This window comes from Trachurus japonicus, chromosome 13, assembly GCF_045865225.1.
Source record: "Trachurus japonicus isolate A0001 chromosome 13, Traja_1.0".
NCBI lineage: Eukaryota > Metazoa > Chordata > Actinopteri > Carangiformes > Carangidae > Trachurus > Trachurus japonicus.
In genome coordinates, this window is record NC_140919.1 from 23521725 (window position 1) to 23543224 (window position 21500).

Genomic DNA, 21500 nt, shown 5'->3' on the forward strand with positions numbered 1-21500 from the left:
CAGAGCTGCTGCTCCACTGACTGAACTCTGTTCGTCTACGTCTCTGGTCTTGGCCTCGGTCTCTCAGCAGGTTCAGATTTGGACGAGTTTTGTGCTGGTGTCTGCTTCTTCGTGGAGTGTCCGAAAACCACGGCCAAATACACTCTTTACTCTCCTGCCATCCACCTCATCATCTTGTCTTTGTGTATATGTGTGTGAGTGTGGTTGCTGGGGTGATGGCAGGGTTGGGTAGGCACTCCTCTTTAAGCAAGCAAGCGTGCGTGTGTGTGTGTGTGAGGCTACGATCCATGCTAAACTGATTTCGCCATGGCCGCGCCAGGGAGGCTAACACAATTACTGCTGGCTAATGGCCCCACTGACTGAGGTAGGGGGGAGGAGGAGAGGCATCATGGGTAGCTTTCTGGAGGTCTCTCATCTCGGGCTCTTGCTCTGTTTTCTCTCTTCTTTCTCCTTTTTTTTTCTCCACCAAATGTCTCTGACCTTTTTCTCATCCCCGCTCTCTCTCTCTTTTATCATAGTTTCTGGGATACCCGCTGCCCTCGGGTCAGCTCGGTTCAGTTGGGTGAAACTTAGATTACTTAGTGGAAAAGCAAAGTCAACAAATGCAAATGACTGAAATAATAGCCTGCCTTTCTTTTCTTTCTCTCCTGCCTGTGTCTGCGCTCTTCAGCCATCAGGAGGAAGGAAAATGGTTGGTACGATGAAGAGCATCCTCTCGTCTTCCTTTTCCTCGGTTCATCAGGAATCGGTAAATCACTCCCTCATCGTTCACACCCGACACTTCCTCTGTGTTTTCGTCTCATTAAGCGATGTACAAAAAAGACAAAAGTAAAAAGTTGCTGCCAAGATAAACACGACACTCGAGTAAGTCAAGTTTCTGAAGTGCACTGAATGCATCTGGAGTGTACTGTATTCTTTTGTTATTTAATTTGTTTGGCAGGAGGAGAATACACAAGGCTGAAAAAGCATGTGCCACAATGTAAATTTGAAAACACAGTTGGCTGTTTCTCACCCTCTATTGAAATGATTAATTCAAAGAAAAAAAAAAAGAAGAGCTTTGTTTGTTTACATCAAGACAAACAACTCCGGCAGTCACAAGAAGCTTCAATAATGAACCGTCCCTGCTCACAACTGATGGTTTAACAGGTTTACTAGTATTCGTGTGTTCAAGATAGATTGCTAAGTTAGTTAATTTATTAGCTAATGTTAGTCATAAGTTGTTAGTCATGCAGTCTCTCATATATGCAAGGTATAAATAGTCTCAGTCCGCCTGATTGGTTCTCAGTTTATCAGTCAGTCCATCTCCAACTTGGAAACTTGTCCACGCCCATAACACTTGAGCTGGAGAACCAAGCTAGCAATGTCACATCTAGTTCAACCGAACCAAAAGCAGACTTCCACAAACAGATCCGTAAGACGTGAGATGTGTTGGTATGATCTGGAAGATGAACGTCAGGCCTATTTAACGGCGTTTTAATTGATCAGTGATGGATCCATCTCTCTGATTGCAATGCATTGAACTCTGTGGGCACCAGCTGTCAAAAACAGCTCATTGCACTTTGAAACACTGGAAGCTCATCCTAACGTGACGTACTGTACTGTACATCTTTCTGAGTGATCAAACCTCATAGCAGCATTTACAAAACAATGTTTAATCAGATTTTAAGACTGAATCTGAATCATGAGATATTCCGCCGTAAAGGACAGAGGCTTAGTGTAGTTTACGCAAAATTTTAAATGTTCACAAGCAGCAGCAGAAAGTGTGTTAGAGTGAAGGCAGTGGGGAGACGGAGGAAAATGATGGGCCAGATAGATAGCTAAAAAAAGAGGGAGATAGTAAAATGGCAGGCCAGAGTGATAGATGAAGGAGAGGCAGCGTTCATATTCTCTGTTGCCTTCAGCGACAAACAGTGGCCATGAGACATCAATATTAAACACAGCAACAAGACACAAGCTCAGAGTCACACACACAATCACCAAACCCATATGCATACCAAACATAGGACATCAATATCGTATATGAGCATTTATATGCAGAATATTTTAGCGACAAACATAATGTGGAGAGCGGGAGATGATTGAAAGCTTTGTACGGGGAGGCGCTGGGATTTAGGCCAACACTTAACAGAAAGACCGACATCGTCTCTCTGTCTGAGATGAGTAAGACTTCCTGAAATCTCTGCATACTGATGGACTCCAAAAAAAACATTGAGTGTGTTTTATTTTTATTGTTTTATTTTTTTCTGTTTTTTAAATAATTGAATGGGTGCAAAGGTTATTGAAAAATTAAATAATGCCTACATTTTGTCTCTGTGGTGTCACAGGAAAGACAGAGTTGGCCAAACAGGTGGCCCGCTACATGCACAAGGACATTAAAAAGGTATGTGATGAAGCATCTGGTGTGTACGTACACACACACACAAACTCTCACTCACAGCTGTTTCAATCAAGGGGTGGCAAACGGGTCTTCTCACAGATATAAAACACATATAAGACATTTAATTTAGTCGGCCTTGCCGCCATGAAGAAATGACAGAGAATTCAATTTGTGTTGGTTCCCATGGTAACTGTACAGTCAGCTGAGTGCAACACAAAAACACACACTGACACGGTCCACACAGTGGTGTGTGTGATGGGAGGGTTAATCTGTTGTGTGATTGCAGGGTTTCATCCGGATGGACATGTCCGAGTTCCAGGAAAAACACGAGGTGAGACACTTCACACTGAGAACAGTTGGTTTCACACAGAGTGGGTGAATATTTGGCTGCAACAGAGGTTCATTCATTAATAGACCAGAGCTGATCTGTTACTGTTGCATCACTGCTGCAGATTCATGGCAGTGACACATTGGGTTAATTCTGTTTATGTTCCCATAATGGATGCATAAAGCAAAGTTAATGTTTTTACTGTTTTTTGTGAAGTTTTGTTGATGAATATATTCAATCTGAATTAGGAGTTACATCATCAGTGGAGAACTACATCTCACGATTCAACTTCAGTGCAATTTCTGCATAGCTCGCAGCAACAGAAAACGCTACAGGTGGAAGTTCATTCCTGTAAAACGTGTCTTCGTGCTCCATTGTTAAAGTCACCTCTGACCTTCAGGTGGCGAAGTTCATTGGCTCTCCACCGGGCTACGTGGGCCATGAGGAGGGAGGTCAGCTGACCAAGCTGTTGAGGGCGTGTCCCAACGCTGTCGTCCTGTTCGATGAAGTAGACAAGGCCCATCCTGATGTGCTCACCATCATGCTGCAGCTCTTTGATGAGGTGTGTGTGTAAGACAAACACAGTACATCATTGAACCTCTATTGAATGAAGACACAAATGTAACTCTACTGACTTGATCTCTCTCACCTCTCCTGTTCCTCCCTCAGGGTCGTCTCACAGACGGCAAGGGGAAGACCATCGAATGTAAGGACGCCATCTTCATCATGACATCCAACGTCGCAAGTGATGAAATCGCCCAGCATGCACTGCAGCTCCGCCAGGAAGCTGAGGTGGTCAGCCGCAGGAAGCTGGCGGACAACCTCGGTGAGAAAAACGCACACAAATACAGATTTTAAATGAAAACACAAACACAATGATGTACAACCTTAAGGTGTTTGTTCTCCGAGACATAACTCGCAAAATTCATTTTATTCGTTTCCACCCAGGAAATGTGTTAAAACCTGTTTTGACAAGTTGCTTTCCATTTCCATCTGTTGCTGGAGTTAAAAATGAGCCTGATGATTGGATCTGATGTTTAAATCATTTTGTTTATCAGATCATCTAAATGTATAGTTGGGGCTCATCACAGTACCTTGCCTAAATAAATAGGATCATGATCTTAATTACAAGCTACACTGTAAAGACATGCGTAGGTCATGTGAATAAAATCTGCAGTGAAATAAATGTTGATACTTTACTTCTCCTCAGAGGATGTACAGAAAAGTGATGACATCAAAATCCCCCGTCAGTTTAAAGACTCAGTGATTCGTCCGATCCTGAAGGTAACACAATTACACGAAATAACAAATAAAACGCATGTTGATTCGTTGTAATTACAATTTCCCGCAGCATTTTACTGGAGGAGAAGCTGTAGTTGTCACTGGTAATTGTTTTTGCTCCTGTCTAGGCTCATTTCCGGAGAGACGAGTTTCTGGGTCGGATCAATGAAATCGTATACTTCTTGCCATTCTGTCACTCAGAGCTGCTACAGCTCGTCAGCAAAGAGCTCAACTTCTGGGCCAAGAAGGTATGAAAGGCTATTATTGTATAAATACACAATTATTTATATCTTTCCTATCTGGAGAAACACATTTTCAGTTGAGTTTCCAAAAACCTGTTGTCTGAAGTGTTCATGACCTGGTTCATAGTTGATACTGTCAACTTGTATGTGAGGGTGGAGTAAGAGCTGCTTTAAATACCAGATCTAAACACTGGCTCCACGTTTATATTTTATACCCTTTGACAGTATAGACTGACAAATGATAGTTGTCACTACAGCAGCCTTACGAAGTGGAGGAGAACTCAGTGTGTGTGTGTGTTTGAGAGAAGGAAGCGAGGCCTGTCCTCTCAGCATTTATAACGTGGGTGTCCTCCAGTGGGACACACCCTCCTCGTCCAGCAGCCGCTGAGCTGTGCAGGAACACACCCAGATCAATATTATGTGCCACTGCTACTCACTATAATGTGATTACAGTGTTTAACATGTGGAGCCTTCATCAATATTTAATTATTAATATTACAGCTGGTGTCCTGACAGCAAACATGGGCCCTGCAGGCATCTGATAGGGACCTGACTCATGACTCTCATTCAGTCCATTTGTGTGTCTTTTGAATGCTGCTGGTGTGTGTGTGTTGTCTTTAATTTTTTAAGTGTCCATGTCTAGTATGTGTAGTATTTCTCCTCTGTCTGTATGAGGCGGCCGCGCTCACAGCACAGATCTCATTATTACAGGATCCTCTGGAGCCATTTGTTTGTCACTCAGTTGTATTAACTGAATTAAATGTTTAGTGTTCTCATTATTGCCTTACAGCAGTATTTAAATTGTTGTAATATTAGTGTTTATGTCTCTGGTGTAAAACGTGGCATCTTATTTATTGAATGCAGCGTTAACGTCAGCGGCTAAATGAGCAGCTCTGATCACTACTATTGACTTGTGTTTGATTAAAACGCATTAAGGGCCTGTTGATTAGCGCTGGCAGACATGTTGCTTGACAGTATCTCCTCTCTTCTACGTTTGTCTCTTTCTCTCCATCTCATTACTCCTCCGTATCCGTCTCCCCTGCCATCCTCTCTCCCTGGCTGGATTATAATACTTGTGTCATTTGAAGGTCTCACTCTCGTCTCTTTTTTCTCTTCTTTCTCTCTTTTTTTCCCATTAGGCTAAGCAGCGCCATGACATCACTCTTCAGTGGGATCGTCCCGTGCTGGACCTGTTGGCAGGAGGGTATAACATGCATTATGGAGCACGCTCCATTAAACATGAGGTATGCTCACACTATAACACACACACTGCTGCACCAGGGTGGATGACCTAAAAGGCCTGATATTATTTGTCTGTCCTAAAGGCATTTAAATATATTTTAATATTTATTTTCATCTATTATTTCAAGCTTTTTGCACTTTTTACACTGAGCGCACCTTTAAAAAAAAGTGCAAAAAGATATTTAAGACAGTTTAGTCAATAAATAAAATGTTTTCTTGAGTTTTAACTTCAACAACAGTGACACTAGGTTTGTGTAAAACCTGTGGTTGCCTTGTTAGATACATTACTAGGTCCCGACAACTCACCAGTGAAAAATTTTATAACTGGTAATAATGATGGCCAAACTATGAAAAGCCATTGGTGTAGTGCAAAAAAATCATCAGCCTATTTTAGTATTTTGCACAAAAAACTTATATCTCTGGAGAGGAGTAGATATTTGGTTATTGATCATGGAACAAACTTAAATCATCATAGACTAATTTCAGTATCAGCCAACAGCATGGGTGAAAAGCAACTATAGTTAATTTATTTACTAACCAAAATTGGAATTAACTTGAGAAACTAAACTCTGCCTCATGTCTGATCCCGCAGGTGGAGCGGCGGGTTGTCAACCAGCTAGCTGCGGCGTACGAGCAGGAGCTGCTGCCAAAAGGCTGCACCCTCCGTCTGTCCGTCCAATCGGAGGGCCAGGAGGAGCGGAGATCGCTCAGCCTGCGCCTGGAGGTGGTAGGAGAGGACAGCTCACCAAGAACACTGGACATCCGCCCTCCACTCAGCCCTGAACACTAACAACCAACACAACACAGACACACAAAGGATCTATACAGATACATATATATAAATATATTTATGCACACATCTACGCTCCATCACACAGCATCATCTACTTCATCATCATCATCATTCAGTGTCAGGAGGATGGATGGTCCCTGATGGATGTTACCAATAAAAGTACCTCTGATAAACACAACATCACTGCCTCTCTGTTTCAGTACACACATGCAGTAATCTCATGCCAACCTGTCCACAGCGTGCAGTGCAGTGTCTGCCAACACTGTACTCTTATTATCATTATTATTATTATCACAACAGACCTTCAGAGCAGTTGGAGCTGATATTAGAAGTCATGCACAGACTCAATAGATAGAAACTCAAACACAGACTGGGGCCATTGAAGCAGCACAGAGGTCTGTGTGTCTGTGCAGCTGCTGACCTTCATTTGATCAGTTCAGACGTTGATGCTCTAACCCCAGAGTGAACAGCACTCACTCCTACATTATAACAATACAACTCAGTTGTTACTACTATGTTATTACCTGAGTACTGAGTACTCACAGATCGGACCACACCTGTCTTTGAACTCAGCCTTAATTCTGATCTCAACTAGTTTCTGTCCACAGACGTAATCACCTGCCAAAGTCCTCGAAACTTTGGTCATCCCCGTGTCTTTAGGACCACAATTTGCCATTGATGACACACACACACACAGAGACTCACAATACCAGCCACACCGCCACAGCTGGGAGTCAGACATGTCACCATTAGTGGATCGAAGCCTTTGCACTAGCTGAAATGAAAGCTTTGCTGCATTGTGTTGGTAGAAGTGGACTGTTGATCCACTCAGTAGTAAAAGCTTAATGTCCACCTCATCAAAGAGAGCACTGAAAACAAGAATATTTATTTAAGCTATTATATGTAAGTTAAGTTAAAAACAGTGGGTAGTGCTATGGTGGTGAAAGCATGAAGTAGTTCAGGGGCCTGTTAAAGCTGTTGTATGGAAGCAGAGATGAAGAACGGAGGAAGATTAAGTCAGAAAATGAACTTTACTAGTAAAACTACTGATTTAATTCAAAAATGACTGAGCTATTTTCTCCATTTAGTGTGAAGGAAAAGAAAACATGACTGACCAAAGATAGTTTGCCTCATGTTGTTGCCTGTGTTGTCACTTTAATCACACTTCTCTCACCAGCGGAGCCACACTGATAAATATAAGTAGAAACAACCTGTTCAGTTCATTTCAGTAATGAATGTGTTAGTGGAGAAATCTCCAGTAAATATATGTGCAGCAGTCACTTTGAGTTACAGATAATGTAACTGCCAGGTGAATAGTTTTCTGTTGATGCATGTTAATGTAGAGACGTGTCGTCTGTCCTGGCAGCGTGCTCTGGTGCTGTACAGTATGTCTCTTGTGTGACATAAAGATGAAATCTAGAGTCGTAGAGAATTAAATAATCAAAGTGTTGTGTCATTAATGTTGGAACAGCGTGTTTACAAGGCGCCAAACATTTCTCATTCTTGTATCTCAAACTCGTCCGTGTAAATAAAATCATCACAACAAAAAGGGGAATTCCTGTTTTTTGTGTTCTGTTTGTGTTGCAGTGACACTCCTGATGGATGGATGGGTGTGTGTGTGTGAGACTGAGAGAGAGAGAGCGCGGTGCCTGGGTGGGACTTCTGCAACAATAACGCTTGTCCACCTTGTGAAACAACATGACAGAGGAATTTGCCTGGAATCTGGCTCTGTGAGTGTGTGTGTGTGGCTGGCGGTGGGGGGGGGTCTGTGTCGGACACTGGGTGCGAATGCAGCACGTTAAATGCCACAGAAATGTAGAAAGCATGTCACACACACACACCATGCAGGAATGTCTTCCCTATAGGGAGGAATTAGCATGTAGGGAAAAGACACATTCACTCTCACTGTGCTCCGCCTGGACCCCCCAACAACACTCACACTCTGCTGCATTCACTGCTGTCTCCTGTGAGGAGGAAGTGTCTCTGCAGTGTTTAGAAATCATCAGCATCAGCACCACCACCACTTTTATGATACAACACAGCTTTGAGATTGAAACAATCGGTCAATTAATTGATTAGTTGGATGACAGAAAAATTGGTCATGAATTCAAGTTTCAAGAGAAAAAAACACCAAATATTTGCAGGTTCCTGCCTCTTTAATGTGAGAATTGTCAGTTGAATTTATTCTTTTACGTACATTCTGACATTTTATTCTCATTGTTTGTCTAAGAAACGAATTGAAAGGTTCACAGACGAATCAATAAGAAATCTTTTATGATAGCACTACTATAGTTTTAATAATGGAAATCCATAGGAATGGCTGCTATTATCAATCTTATGCAAACTCTGCTGCCACCCGCTGTGGTTGTATGAATTGTAAACAAAGTGTCGCACACATGAAGCATCCACCTGCATGTTTTGAAGCTGATGGGAACTAAGATCTAGACGCCCACAGAGGAATCAGCAGCACTGACGTGGGACTCTAGAAACGGTCGCATCTGGACAGTATGAGGTTTTTGCTGTGATACCTCAAGGCTTTTCCCATCTCTATAATCCTCAAACACATCTACACTTTATGGTTTTAGGAAGTCAAGCTGGCGTGTGTGTCTATGTGTGTGTGTGTGTGTATATCCATTTACCCTCCCCGAGGAAGAAGACAAGAATAAGAGGAGGAGGAGAAAGAGAAGAGGCTCTTAGTCTGTCCGTCAGGCTATTTCTGACTGCTGCCATTTCTCTGATTAGATTATGGAGAAACAGAAACCTGGTCCTCCATCGTCCTAACCTCCCTCTCCCTCTATCTCGCTACATTTTGCTCACTCACCCACTGCCCCCCCCCCGCCCCCCATCTTCCCTCTCCCTCTCTTTCTCTTTCTCAATCCTCCACCTTTCTCTCCTAGCCCTTCCTCCTTCTTCCTCCTTTTGTCTGTCCATCTGCGTCCATCCCTCTTTGCCCTGAAAGCTCCCTTGAAGTTAAGTGGAGCTGCCCCGTGGACCAACACCGACATCCATGTCGCAGCAGTCGTGCATGTAGATAAAAAAGATACATAGACAATTTTTTCCTCATTTCTGTCAGAGGAGGTGCCCACACACAGGAGGAGCCTGGTCCAAGTTGCCATCAAGCACAATAAACACTACACAGACCCAAACACCAACCACTGCTATCGCCGTCATCAGCTGATGCTACTGCGCATCACTCTGTTTACTTCCCTTTTTCAGAATCTGCACTAAATTAGCACAAAACCCAAAGAAGACATGGGTAGAAAAAGGTTTAGTAGTACCTTGACATGTTTCAACAGATACTTCCGTCTTCTTCCATCGAAGCATGTCAAGGTACTGCTAAACCTTTTATATACTGTAAGAACCTTTTTCAACTAGTTGAATACAGACACTATGAACCCATTTGGACTAAAACCCAAAGCAGTGTGCAACATAAGGCCACAACATGAAATAAAAACGCACAACCTGGTTCACTTTAGAGGTGCAAATTCTCCAAACAAACTGTAATGAACCAAATTTTAGAAAAAACAAACAAACATCAGAAGTGCTCAGTCTGGACGCTGCAGGTCTAATCTGCACCCTCTCCTCTCTACTGTCTGTTGTCCAGCAAGCCCATAAAATGCACAAGAATTGTTTCTTAAATGACCATGCAGTTCTCCTGGGGGTGGAGGGGTCTGACAGAGCTGAGTTATGTGTGAGATCAGGCTGTGGCTCTACTTGGTGCTGAAAACTAATCTGTTGTTTGGAGGAGAAGCTGCTGGTGAAGGAGTTAGATTTGGGTGGCGTCACGGTGCAGCTGAGGCAGCAGCAGCAGCAGCAGCTCTGTGAGGTGCAGCAGCAGCCAGGTGGAGGTGCTGAATGATGAACGACTACTAGAGGCTCTCCCATTATCATATCTGTCCCTGCTCTTAACGGGGGATTTTCATCCGTGTCCCTCTGCACTACTCTCACCGCCCCCCACCCCTCCACCCCTCTCCCTCTCTCTCATTGTGCTCCCCCAGGAAAGCGATCGATTTCACCTCCATTACCTCAGTCCACTCAGCCCGGAGTGAAGATGCTCCTCATTCATGGAGAGACGCTGTTACCAGCCCGCACTCCGGGCTTTTATTTTGGGTTGATGTGTTTGTTAAAAATCAGACTCTTGACCCCCACCTGTGTTAACGCCTGGACTAACTGGTGGCTCGGTTCTGGTCCTGGTTCTGGTTCTGGCCAACCGGATGGTAACCCCCCCCCTCCTCCCCCCGGCGGATGGAGAATTAGCATAAAAGACAAATAAAGGACCCCACCAAAAAACACACCAGTCTGTCCTCCTTTTCTTTTAAAGAAAAGGAACAAATCCATTCCGCCTAATTCGAACCTTGCTCAGGGACAGCTCGCGTGGCAGATTGCAGCCTAATTAGTTTAGAGGAAATTTAATTCAATTAACTTTCCACAGCTCCGCGCGCCCCGCCGCTGGGCTGCTTTCAGAGCGCGGGGCCAGAGCTCCAGATCTAATTAGCGTGTTTGGAGAAGCTCTCCTGCGCGCGGCCATCCCTCGCTGCTCCAGCTGTGGTGTGCATGAGTGTGTGTGTGTGTGTGTGTGTGTGTGTGTGTGTGTGTGTGTGTGTGTGTGTGTGTGTGTGTGTGTGTGTGTGTGTGTGTGTACTGTGGTCTCCCGGGACCTGGTTTTTATCCTAAAAAGCTTCTTTTTTAAGTAACATGCCGTTATCCATTAGGATAATACAGGTCTGGTGCCGCAGTGGAGAGATGTATACGCAGCATGTGAATACCCGCAGCTGCTCTGCGTCATGTTCTGGCTGATGAGTGCGTGTTGAACTGATGTTAGAAGTGGACTTCAATTAGTCTGAGTGTAATTTGATGGGTTACAATGAATGCACCATATTTCAGTCTTTGTGCTGCACTTGTTATTTTGTCTCATTTGATTCTCGCATTATTTTGTTTAAAAATTGTTGTGTTTGTTTATGTGTTTATGATTTATGGATTTACTGGTATATTACAGGTGCCAGGGATGGTGCAATATATCTGAACATTGCTATCAACAGTTTGCCTCAAATGCGTATTTACATTGTTAATCAAAAGTGGGAATATAAAACATAAGATAAAGCAATACTTTGTAAGGCATTGTCAATTTGCTCCCCAATGTTCTGCTGGTTTCTGGCATGTCCATCCTTTGTGCAGGTGGTTTCTAGCTTCAACAGGCCCAAATACAACTCCTCAAAACGTTACTACTACAACTAAGTTACTAGTACTTGAAATATCTGTGTATTTTCCTCCTGTGTATTGGACACCAGGCTCAGTCAGGATCCAGATTTGGATCTTGTGTATCATCACTACCTGTCTGAAGTCTCACATACACAACACACTGAGTGCTGCTGCTCTCGTCTCTAACCCGGTTAAATGCGCGCCGTCGTCTCGAGCCGCAGCGTCACGGCACATTCCGGTAATTGGGGATTGAAATGCGGGGACTGAGGCACCGATGGGACCCCCCTTCCTCTCCTCCCTCTCCTCCTTCCTTCCCTCCCAGCCCAAAGCCCACCGCCACCATCCCCTCCTTCCTGCGCTCTCTCTCATCCATCACCGGGCAAATCAAATGCGCACCAGCAGCAGCCTCTGCTGCTGCAAAGACGCGGGGCCCGACGTTAACGGCGGGATCCGTGATTTCTGATTTTATTTTATGCGCAATCGAATCCACCTGCGAAGGGAGAGCATCTTCAGAGGGGCGATGACACGACACATTTCAGTGACACTGGTTGAGAGCTGTGTGATCACACCGAGGCCTGCACTCAGCGGAGCAGAGGAGCCTGCAGGCCCCAGTGGTCCCATTCAATTATACTCTTAAATATCAAGACAGGGACTGTGATTAATATTAATAATGCTGATAGGAGATTAAATATTCCATCTAACGACCACGGTAAATTATGGACAGATAGTAAAACCGGAGATGTTATGATGATACAGGGAGAACCCGATCAGATCAATCAAGATTCAATCAGCCACTGCACATTTTGCTCCAAAATAAAATACGCAAAAATTGCAATTAAAGCAGAGTCAGCGACTCCTAAACAAGATGATTAAGAACACAGATGTTTCTACTGTTGCCATCCATATCATATCTATCCTGAGTGGTCTATAATAAATCCATATTCACAACAACATTATGCCCAATCAAATTCAGACAAAACACACATGCCCAAATTGAGCGAGTAATTTTGATACATCATCTGGCCTATTAATTCATATATTATTACAAAATATAATATGAGGGTCGTGACTCGTGTTATACAAATAAAAGAAATAACTGTATACATTCAAATTGATTTTTACATATTAAAAACTCAAGTCACTCTATTCTTGAAGACAATTAAAACACATAAAGCTGTTGAAATTACTGCAACTGATTTCACATTAATTGTCACATAAATATCACATTGATTGAAATGTTATGCAGGGAATCGAGCGCTGGATGGTGAAATAATAATAAATGTTACAGTCCACACTAAAATCTCATCCAAAGTTTTGAGCTCATTCTGCCTGTTTCACCTGCTGTAAACATCAGCAGATTAAAATCAGTTTGGTGTATGATCTGGATCAGTGGCACTGACTCCAGTCTATATAGTGTGATCTCCGTATGTTATATGTGCCTCTAACTGTGTGTTTTACAAAGATCCACACAGACAAAGTTACTATCCACACAAGAGAATCAATAGCTGCCCGAGTCCGAAGCACGAAAAGCGGCTTTGGGACATTTGGGACGTGTTTTTCTTTGAGTCTCTCCATGATGGATGGAGCTGGCAGGCTCTCTGTCTGTCTGTCTGTCTGTCTGTCTGACTGCTTCAGACCACCACCGCGTGTCACGGGACAGATACCGGGCTGGGCCTCCCGCGTGGCTATTCTTTCAAACCAGTGTAGCGGTTTTCCCATCCTTTACTCATCCCTTATCCCCTGTCTCTATCCATATACCTCTCCATCTCTCCATCAAGACCATCCAGCCATCCATCATAGAGCCCAGCCTGCTCCACCGGCCTGACTTTCTCCTGCTGCCTGCTTCATTAAGGCCGGACTGGGTCTAAGAGCTGGAGGAGCATCGCAAACAATTACACTGGAAGGAGATATGCGAGCAGAGAGGGAGCAAATGAAAGGAATTTAATTAGGATTTATCGTGACTCAGCATGTTAGAAATAAAACTCGGAACGCTGAACGGGATCTGAATATGAGGTCCAAACATTTGGAATAATACATCACATAACATAACATATCTACATGTAGTCCCTAGTCCAGGCCTTACACCCTGACACCCCCATAAAGCCTGCTAACAGAAAGTACTCTGTTTATTACAACTGATTTGTTGTCTTCCTAATTATTCCTCATCACCGCTGCGGTAGGCCTATGGCCCATACCGTATGTTTCCCTCATTACTCCCATTCAGGGCCTTGTGGGTAATTGCTTTATGGTCTTAATCGCTGGACTCTTTCAGTTTCGGTCGCCTGCCATTAAAGCCTAATGACTTCCTAGTGGATGCTGCCTCTGCCTATAAGGCTTTTTGAACAAGGACACAAAACAATCGCTGAAAAGGTGTATTGGTCCTTTAATGTTAACTCAATCATAACTCTCACCAGAAACGGACAGCATAAGACTTTCCCTAATGGCCCAGTCCTCCATGGGCCCATAATCCCCTATATAGTCGGGGTCCCTCTCTCGGGCGCCCTCAGGAGCCTCTAGGGGACCATTGTGTCCCCCTCTGTTGACTCAGACGTCATGAATGCCAAAGCTCTGTTTCCGTCAAATCGCCCCATGAATGTAAAAGTCCAAAGTTAAAGCCTCCGCGGAGGAGAGGTCTCCCCCTGCGCTGGAGCACTATAGGGCGGATTAGTGGCCTGGAAGAGACCGGTCCCCTCTTTGAAGGGATTAAATGTTTAAATGCTTTAAAGCGGGACAGCTAGGGTCGCTCCTGGATGCTCTTTTTCGAGAGGAAGAACCGGCATGGAGAGTTTAACTTTGAAACAGTTTAAGTTTCTTGGTAAACTCACCTCTGAACCCTCCAGACGGGACGGGAACAGACAACAGAGGTGCAGTCTGAGTCTGGGAGCCGAAACCACCAGGCATTGCATCTATAAAATGTATAGGCCTATTTATTTTAATGATCTTAAAGAAAAAAACGCGCTCATGATCATGTACTAATTGATTTTTTATTTTTTATTTTTTTGTCGGTTGTGTGGCATAGCAGTGTGTTTTTGAGCCATGTTTTATTAGTGGGGTTCAGGACAGAAACATTTCTGTTTGCAGCGTGATTTCACAAGATGTGTGTTCCCGTCCAACAAATGTGCTGCAATGACATCTTTATTGTCTTATAAATTCGTCTTGCGGGGCACTTGTATACGTAAATGATGCAACAAGTAGCCTAACAATAGAGGCTGCGGTATTTTCTGCTTACACTATTTTATGCCGTGTAGCATCTATAAAGCCTAATGTGCACTGGGGCTTAAAGCATCGAAAGTGTGATGTAACACCAGCACAGACCTGTGATCCACGATGCATTATGACACTCCAGTCCAGTAAAAGGAGCTCAGCTCAGTATCTCCGGTGAGGCAAGTGAAACAAAGTCACACGATCTTTGTATTAATATGTGAAAGGACGTTTCCAATTGGAGCAGTAAGTTTGAGCAAATAATTACCATTAATAATTTGTTATTATCAGATGTATATTCAAAATATGCAATAATAACCATAGAAACAGGCCACAGTATAAAGCTGAAGTTACCACAGCTAACAGCTATAAAGACCTGGACTCGCACTGTAAATGTTGTATCTTTAGACTCAGACCGAGGGCTGGACTGTACTGGTTCTCTTGAATTCAGATCTGTCGTGTCCCCCGGCCGCAGCAGCGAGGGAGACAGAAATGTTAAACCAGACAAAATAAACCAGCATCAGCACAAGATGAACCGCGTGCCGCCCCGCCTCAAACACCCACCAACTCTCACCAACCACACAATAAACACCTAGAACAAATCTTATCATTAACACTCATTTGTAGTTTAAGTGAGTACGGCGCAGAAGATGCACGCATGCGCGCACGAGTGGGGTTAGTTAATGTCATTAAGGAGCATCTGCAGCCTCTGGTCGAGCAGAGAGATAAGAGCGCACTTTGAGCTCTATTATGCATTTTACGCACGCGCGCTCACGAGCCAAACTTAATTAATTTCTCGCGTGCGTCATGCACAACGTAATTTTGGTCGGTGGATTATATTATTTGGTGAAATTTATCCACTAATAAAAAGCCTGTTAATTTCACGAGGAGACTCTGAAATGTTTTTAGACGGCACCACATTTTGAAACAGCACGGAGCGCGCGCCCGCCTGTCGGTCTGAAGCCCTTCGCGCGCGCAAGTGCGTGCGATGGGGGCCGTGTGGGATATGACTTATCACATTGTATGACACCGAACAATAAACTTAAACCAATTTATGAAGCGTCAATGCGTTTATGGTTAGCCTGTCGTGGTTGCTCCGGTTGTCTCTGCAGCCGCTTCTCTCTCTAGTCCTATACATCAAACTGACGCGCACTCTGGTGACATCTCCGTAAAAGTGATCGGAATCAAATCAAAGCTTTTAATCTCAGCAATCACCGTCACATCTGGACGTTTTCCCCCTCATAAGGACTTCTGTGGTTGAGCTGCACTTGTTTCCACGAGCCGTTTGAGGGGCACTGAAACAATATTGACCGGTCATGGAGCAGTAGAGTATGTGAGACTCTACCTGCACCTGCTAAAAAAAATGCAGCAATAATCCCGATGATAAAAGTTAAAACATGCAGTTTGGTCTTGCATCTAAACCAAAATAACTACACATTAAAGACTGCCCCAATAGTCTGTTTGCCAGATGAGTCCAATATCGGACAATTCTCAAATATAAACCCTTCACAAACTTATTGTAACCCCTGATATACGGTAGACCTGTTTTCAGATATTTTGCCGGTAACGCTGCATGTATGTTGTTAATCTTAAATTTACACAGCCCGGCAGCTCAAATTGTCTGAAATAAAAAGATGGTATATCAACATTTGTTTATAATGCTGGCACAAAGGAGATCTAGCATAGTCTAATTGAAAGACTAAAGCAGCTAATTGCGAGTAAACATTCGGGAAAGGCTGTTAGTTACACAGATTATGTGCTGATTAGTCTCCTAAAGAACAGTTTGTTGACATAAATATAACGTGTATGTAACGGTGGCACTTTGTTTTAGTGGTGTTTGGGCTGGAAACGAAGCCTGGACTGACTCACCATTAGAGACGGAAGCAGTTGCTTTAAATGAAGGAGTCGTTAGGTTTTTGTTTTGTTTTACTCTGATTATTTAACTCTGCTGACACCTGCGAGCTCGCGAGGCTCTTGAGCGCGTGGGCGGGTGAAGTGAGCTGTGGGGCTGGAGGAGGAGGAGGAGGGGTGGGGGGGGGGGGGGGTTGGGGGGCTGTCCGTGTCCACGCTCACTCACTGGTGGCATTGTCATGGAAACTAGACCACCGCCTCGCTATTGTCTCGCGCTCTGCCAAGTTTATTATAAACACTGCGCGAGCCGCAGCGCGCTGTCAAACGGAGCGCGAGCGCACAGCGAACTGCAGTCCAGGGAAGAGACGAAGAAGAAGAAGAGAAGGGAGACACGGACACAGAGAGAAAAAACAACAGGAGAAAGTGAAGGAGCAGAGTGAAACTGTAGAGAGAACAGAGAAAACCTCTGGATTATTTTCCGTGAAAAACGAAAAAAAAAACAAAAAAAAACAGCCGCGTAAAAGCTGAGAGCTGACAGGAGTTTTGGAGAGACCATCCCACAGTCCGTGGACATACTGGAGAGACAGAGCCACTCTGCACATCCTCCACTGTTCTGAACAACATCCCCGCTATCTGCGCTGAGAAAACACCTGAAGACGCTCCGAGTCAGAGTTCACCTCCTCTTGTGTTTGCAGACCGGTGTTTGCACCGGCTGACCTCCATGTATAAGATGGATTACTCCTACCTGAACTCCTATGACTCCTGCATGGCGGCCATGGAAGCGTCGGCCTACGCGGACTTCAGCTCCTGCAGCCAGGCCAGCTCCTTCCAGTACAACCCGATCCGCAGCGGGCCCTTCTCCAACCCGGGCTGCACCCCGCTCAGCACGGCCAGCTGCACCCTGGGAGCCCTGAGGGAGCACCAGCCCACGCCTTACTCCTCAGGTAAATAAAAAACAACAAACAACAACAAAATATTCTGTAGGTCTATGTATCTAAAGGTCAGAGATGAGGGAAATCTTGGTCATAACGTTAAGGAAAAAAACAAGGAGAGAAAATGTCACAAGCTCCACCACCTCATCTGGTTTGAGCTCCGAAAGAAAATGTTGAATTGTCAACTCTACTTTTCATTAAATGTGATCCAATCATCTAGCCAATGCAAGGCCTAGAATGTTATACGTGGATTTTTATTACAGGCCATTTGACTTAATTCCCAATTAAGAAAAATCACTGCAAAACTTAATTTATAGAAGGAGACAACTTCATGTTGAATCAGTGTATTGCTTTATTTACTCATATCATTATTTTTAATAATGTCAAAAAGCTCAAAGGACATATTTAAAGGTTCAACGCGCAAAATAACTCAATCTGCAATAAACCAGATGGCACGGTGTAATGGGCTTAGCCAACAACTATTAATAGCCTAATAATAATGATAGCAGTAATAATAATAATAAGAATAGTCTAAATAATTATAATAAATATGGCCACAAAAATGCTAATTTGACAGCTGATTGATTCTTAACGAAACACACACTCACAAATCTGTGGCCATTCGTGGGCCCATCTAACATCTATAACAGTTTTTATGTGCGTGTGCAATTTATCTTTATTCACAACCATAACCGCATCTTGATTATATAAAAAAAAATAAATGAAATAAAAAATAATCAGTGTTGGATTTTTAAGCTCAGTATCCGTTTCATCCTAAATGAAAACGCCGTGAAACAAATTTCATTTTTTAGTTTAGTCTAGATTTAACAGGTTTCTACTTAAACTAAATTACTATTTTATTATGCTCTGACATCCCCATAAACCACGACGTCCAGCGTTCAAAATAAAATGTCACTGATAAATTCGCTGAATAAACAGACTAATTACATTTCAAGATAATACGTTCAAGTAGGCTAACTATCATTAATTATATTCCCATGGTATTTTGACGGTCAAATCCCCCGGATCAACATTTTAAACAAATTACATGTTGAGGAAAATAAAAATGAAATCAGTTAAATTTAACCAGATTTGTGGAGCAGCCGTCCGATGATTGTATGTGATGATCATAGTTTCCCTGTATAAATGAGGCCTGTCTCTCACCAAGTCATGATTGCTTCAATTATATTTTTTATTCCAATATCACTTCTGTTTGGCTCCGAAAACGATAATTTTATCCAGAAATGAATCCGCCTCTACCAGCCATCAACCCGCCTACTGTGCCACGTGCTGACTAAAAACATCTGATTATCGTTTATTAATCAGTGAAAGATTTCCTCCTTTAGAAATATTTTCTATAAAAATAAAAAACAACGACAAAAAAACAAACAAGGTGAGCTTAAGTTTCTGCTGCATTTACGCACGGCCTTCGTGCGTTTGCGCATAGCTTCTGCTCTGTTTAAGTCTCGATCAGCCCGAATAAAATTTGCCTTTCGGTCACTAAATATTTCTTATTATCTCTCTCCAGTTCCTTACAAATTTTTCTCGGACCCATCCGGTCTGAACGAGAAGCGGAAGCAGCGACGCATCCGGACCACGTTCACCAGCTCCCAGCTAAAGGAGCTGGAGCGGGTCTTCGCCGAGACCCACTACCCGGACATCTACACCCGGGAGGAGCTGGCTCTGAAGATAGACCTGACGGAGGCCAGGGTGCAGGTGAGAGGAGCAGGCTCTTTTCCTCATGCCTTACAGGGTTTTCTTTACTAGTTAACGTTTACATTTCAGAAGCTCAGACTTCACACCTGAATCATTGTCAACCACTGCAAATAGAATATGATATTCAATTGATCTGCAATTTCACAGTTTAAGACTATTTATATGTATCTTAGCATCTGTCTTTCATCAAATGTTAATTCCTACCTGTCTGTGTTCACCAGGTGTGGTTTCAGAACAGGCGTGCCAAGTTTCGCAAACAGGAGCGTGCAGCCAACGCCAAAGCCAACAACTCTGGTGGCAACACGGGCAGCACGACCAGCAACAGCTCCGGAGGGAAGAAGGCCGGAGAGCCCAGATCTTCATCAGACGATGATGAGTCCAAAGAATCCACCTGCAGCCCCACGCCCGACAGCACGGCCTCCCTGCCGGGCTCGGCCAACGGAAACCTGGGCAGCCCTGCCAGCCTGAGCCCCAGCCCGGCTCCCGCCAACAGCGGCTACACCAACACCTCCAGCTCTCCCATCCTCCAGGGGCTGAAGCCGCCCAGCTGGTCCAGCCTGGGGCCGTCCAACCCGGCCGTGGCTCAGCCCGCCGCCCAGACTCAGGAGATTCTGAAGGCCTGGCAGCCGGCGGACAGTATGACCGGGCCTTTTGCTGGAGTCCTGTCCTCCTTCCACAGAAAACCCAACCCGGCCATCAAGACAAACCTGTTCTGAAGCACAGAGGAAGAGAAAGAAAGAAACAGACATTATGTGGTCGACTGGAACGGTGAGGAGTTTCTAGCTTTTCATGAGAGAGTCAGGACTTCCCCACTAAAACGCTGATTTCACTGGCAAGCAGCTGAGCTGTAGTTCAGCGAGGCCCTTGGTTCTCCTCAACCACACTATCCTGTCCAAGTGATTCAGAGCTCAAGACAATACATTCACACGTCTGGTCACCAAAAAATATTATGCAACTGTGCACATTATAGCTGCGAAACTCCACCTGCACATGGACAGTTTCTCTCCAGCAACGACTTCAACTCAAATCAGAGCTGCTCATACAGTTCGACCAGAGATCACTCTTCCTCAGATCAAACTAGAAGACACAGTGTTGTCAGCTCTATTTAATAATGTAAAACTCTTCATGTACAGGCCCTTAAACTGTTACCTGGCCAAAACCTTCACGGTGTCAAAACAATGATTGTGTGTCCAGCCCGACTTCATGCAAAATGTCTTTGACTCACATCTTACACACACACACACACACACACACACACACACACACACACACACACACACACACACACACACACACACACACACACACACACACACACACACACACACACACACACACACACACACACACACACACACACACACACACACACACTCTCCCTTCTGTCCTGTCTTATTCTTGCACTCTTCCACTCACATTCCCACACTCGCTGCATTGCAACACACCCAGTCAAGCACTTGGACAGCCACAGCAGCCGCTCCGATGAGCATGGTGGAGGGGAGGGGGGGTGGTAAGGTATGGGGTTTAAAGCAGAAATCTAAACATCGAGTCTCTGCTGAAAAAACAAAACAAACAAACTTTTACCCTCAAGCACAACTTCCCCTAAGCCCCCTGACACACAGAGTCCCACAAGGAGGAACAGGGTCCCCCTAAATCTCTTTGCCGAGCAAAACGGGGCAACCCGAAATCCAATTAAGGCAGCCGGGTCCAGACTAGACACCTCCCCAGTTCAATTCATCCCATCCCTCTTCTTTACTGTATCAAGTCCTGACTCCCCCCACTCCCATCATGCCTTTCTCTGTCAAACAGTGCACACTTTGTTAAAATTCAGCAGGGGAGACGGGCGGAGAATTCTGTTTTCAGTTTCCTGCCCCTGTTGAACAGACGGATAAAGGTGAAGATCTGCATTGATACACAGAAATCCTTCAAATCCGTCAGTCTAATTAAAACTGAATTGTAGAGTTGGTATCATTGTTCGACAACTGGTCTCTCATATCATCGATGACTCAAGAAGCGTTTTGATTCTCCTGCTTGGATTGATGGGAATGAATGAGTCTAACCTGCAACAACCGACTCCGACTACTCCATCACTTTTTCTCAGCTCACATTCATTAACCTGCAGCTGACAAATACTGGACAATCTTTCCCAGACACAAGCCGGTCAACGCTGGCAATCTACAGTTTTCTACTCTATATCTATTAACACCCTGATTTGTGTTCATCCTCATTGTTCTCTTTTTAATGCAGAAAAGGCCCAAAAAATGTTGTTTCTACTTCCTTTCACCTTGCAAAGTTGCTTGTGAATCATCTCGATTTCTCTACTGAAGCAACACTGACT

At 44.1% G+C, this 21500-nt stretch overlaps 2 protein-coding genes across 2 annotated transcripts in view; both read left to right on the forward strand.

Annotated features, from left to right (window-relative positions):
- Nucleotides 1–6441, forward strand: part of clpb (ClpB family mitochondrial disaggregase) — a 29866-nt gene extending 23425 nt beyond the window's left edge. Inside the window, exons 8-16 of the mRNA XM_085795466.1 lie at nt 671–748; nt 2325–2380; nt 2664–2708; nt 3106–3267; nt 3375–3531; nt 3916–3989; nt 4115–4234; nt 5368–5472; nt 6063–6441. Coding sequence (XP_085651592.1) covers nt 671–748; nt 2325–2380; nt 2664–2708; nt 3106–3267; nt 3375–3531; nt 3916–3989; nt 4115–4234; nt 5368–5472; nt 6063–6260 — 995 coding nt within the window. The 3' untranslated portion in view covers nt 6261–6441. The remainder of the gene's footprint in view (nt 1–670; nt 749–2324; nt 2381–2663; nt 2709–3105; nt 3268–3374; nt 3532–3915; nt 3990–4114; nt 4235–5367; nt 5473–6062) is intronic.
- A 10321-nt stretch (nt 6442–16762) lies between these two features.
- On the forward strand, nt 16763–20040 carry phox2a (paired like homeobox 2A). The gene is made up of 3 exons (XM_085795467.1): nt 16763–17458; nt 18975–19162; nt 19384–20040. The coding sequence occupies exons 1-3, from the start codon at nt 17236–17238 to the stop codon at nt 19876–19878; spliced, it is 906 nt and encodes a 301-aa protein (XP_085651593.1). The 5' UTR covers nt 16763–17235; the 3' UTR covers nt 19879–20040.
- The last annotated feature ends 1460 nt before the right edge of the window (nt 20041–21500 follow it).

Bases quoted from the DNA above. Each gene is read 5' to 3' on its own strand.
- phox2a (XM_085795467.1), top strand. From the start codon at position 17,236: ATGTATAAGATGGATTACTCCTACCTGAACTCCTATGACTCCTGCATG. The intron at 17,459-18,974 runs GTAAATAAAAAA...ATCTCTCTCCAG, and splicing joins GCCCACGCCTTACTCCTCAG to TTCCTTACAAATTTTTCTCG. The intron at 19,163-19,383 runs GTGAGAGGAGCA...TGTGTTCACCAG, and splicing joins TGACGGAGGCCAGGGTGCAG to GTGTGGTTTCAGAACAGGCG.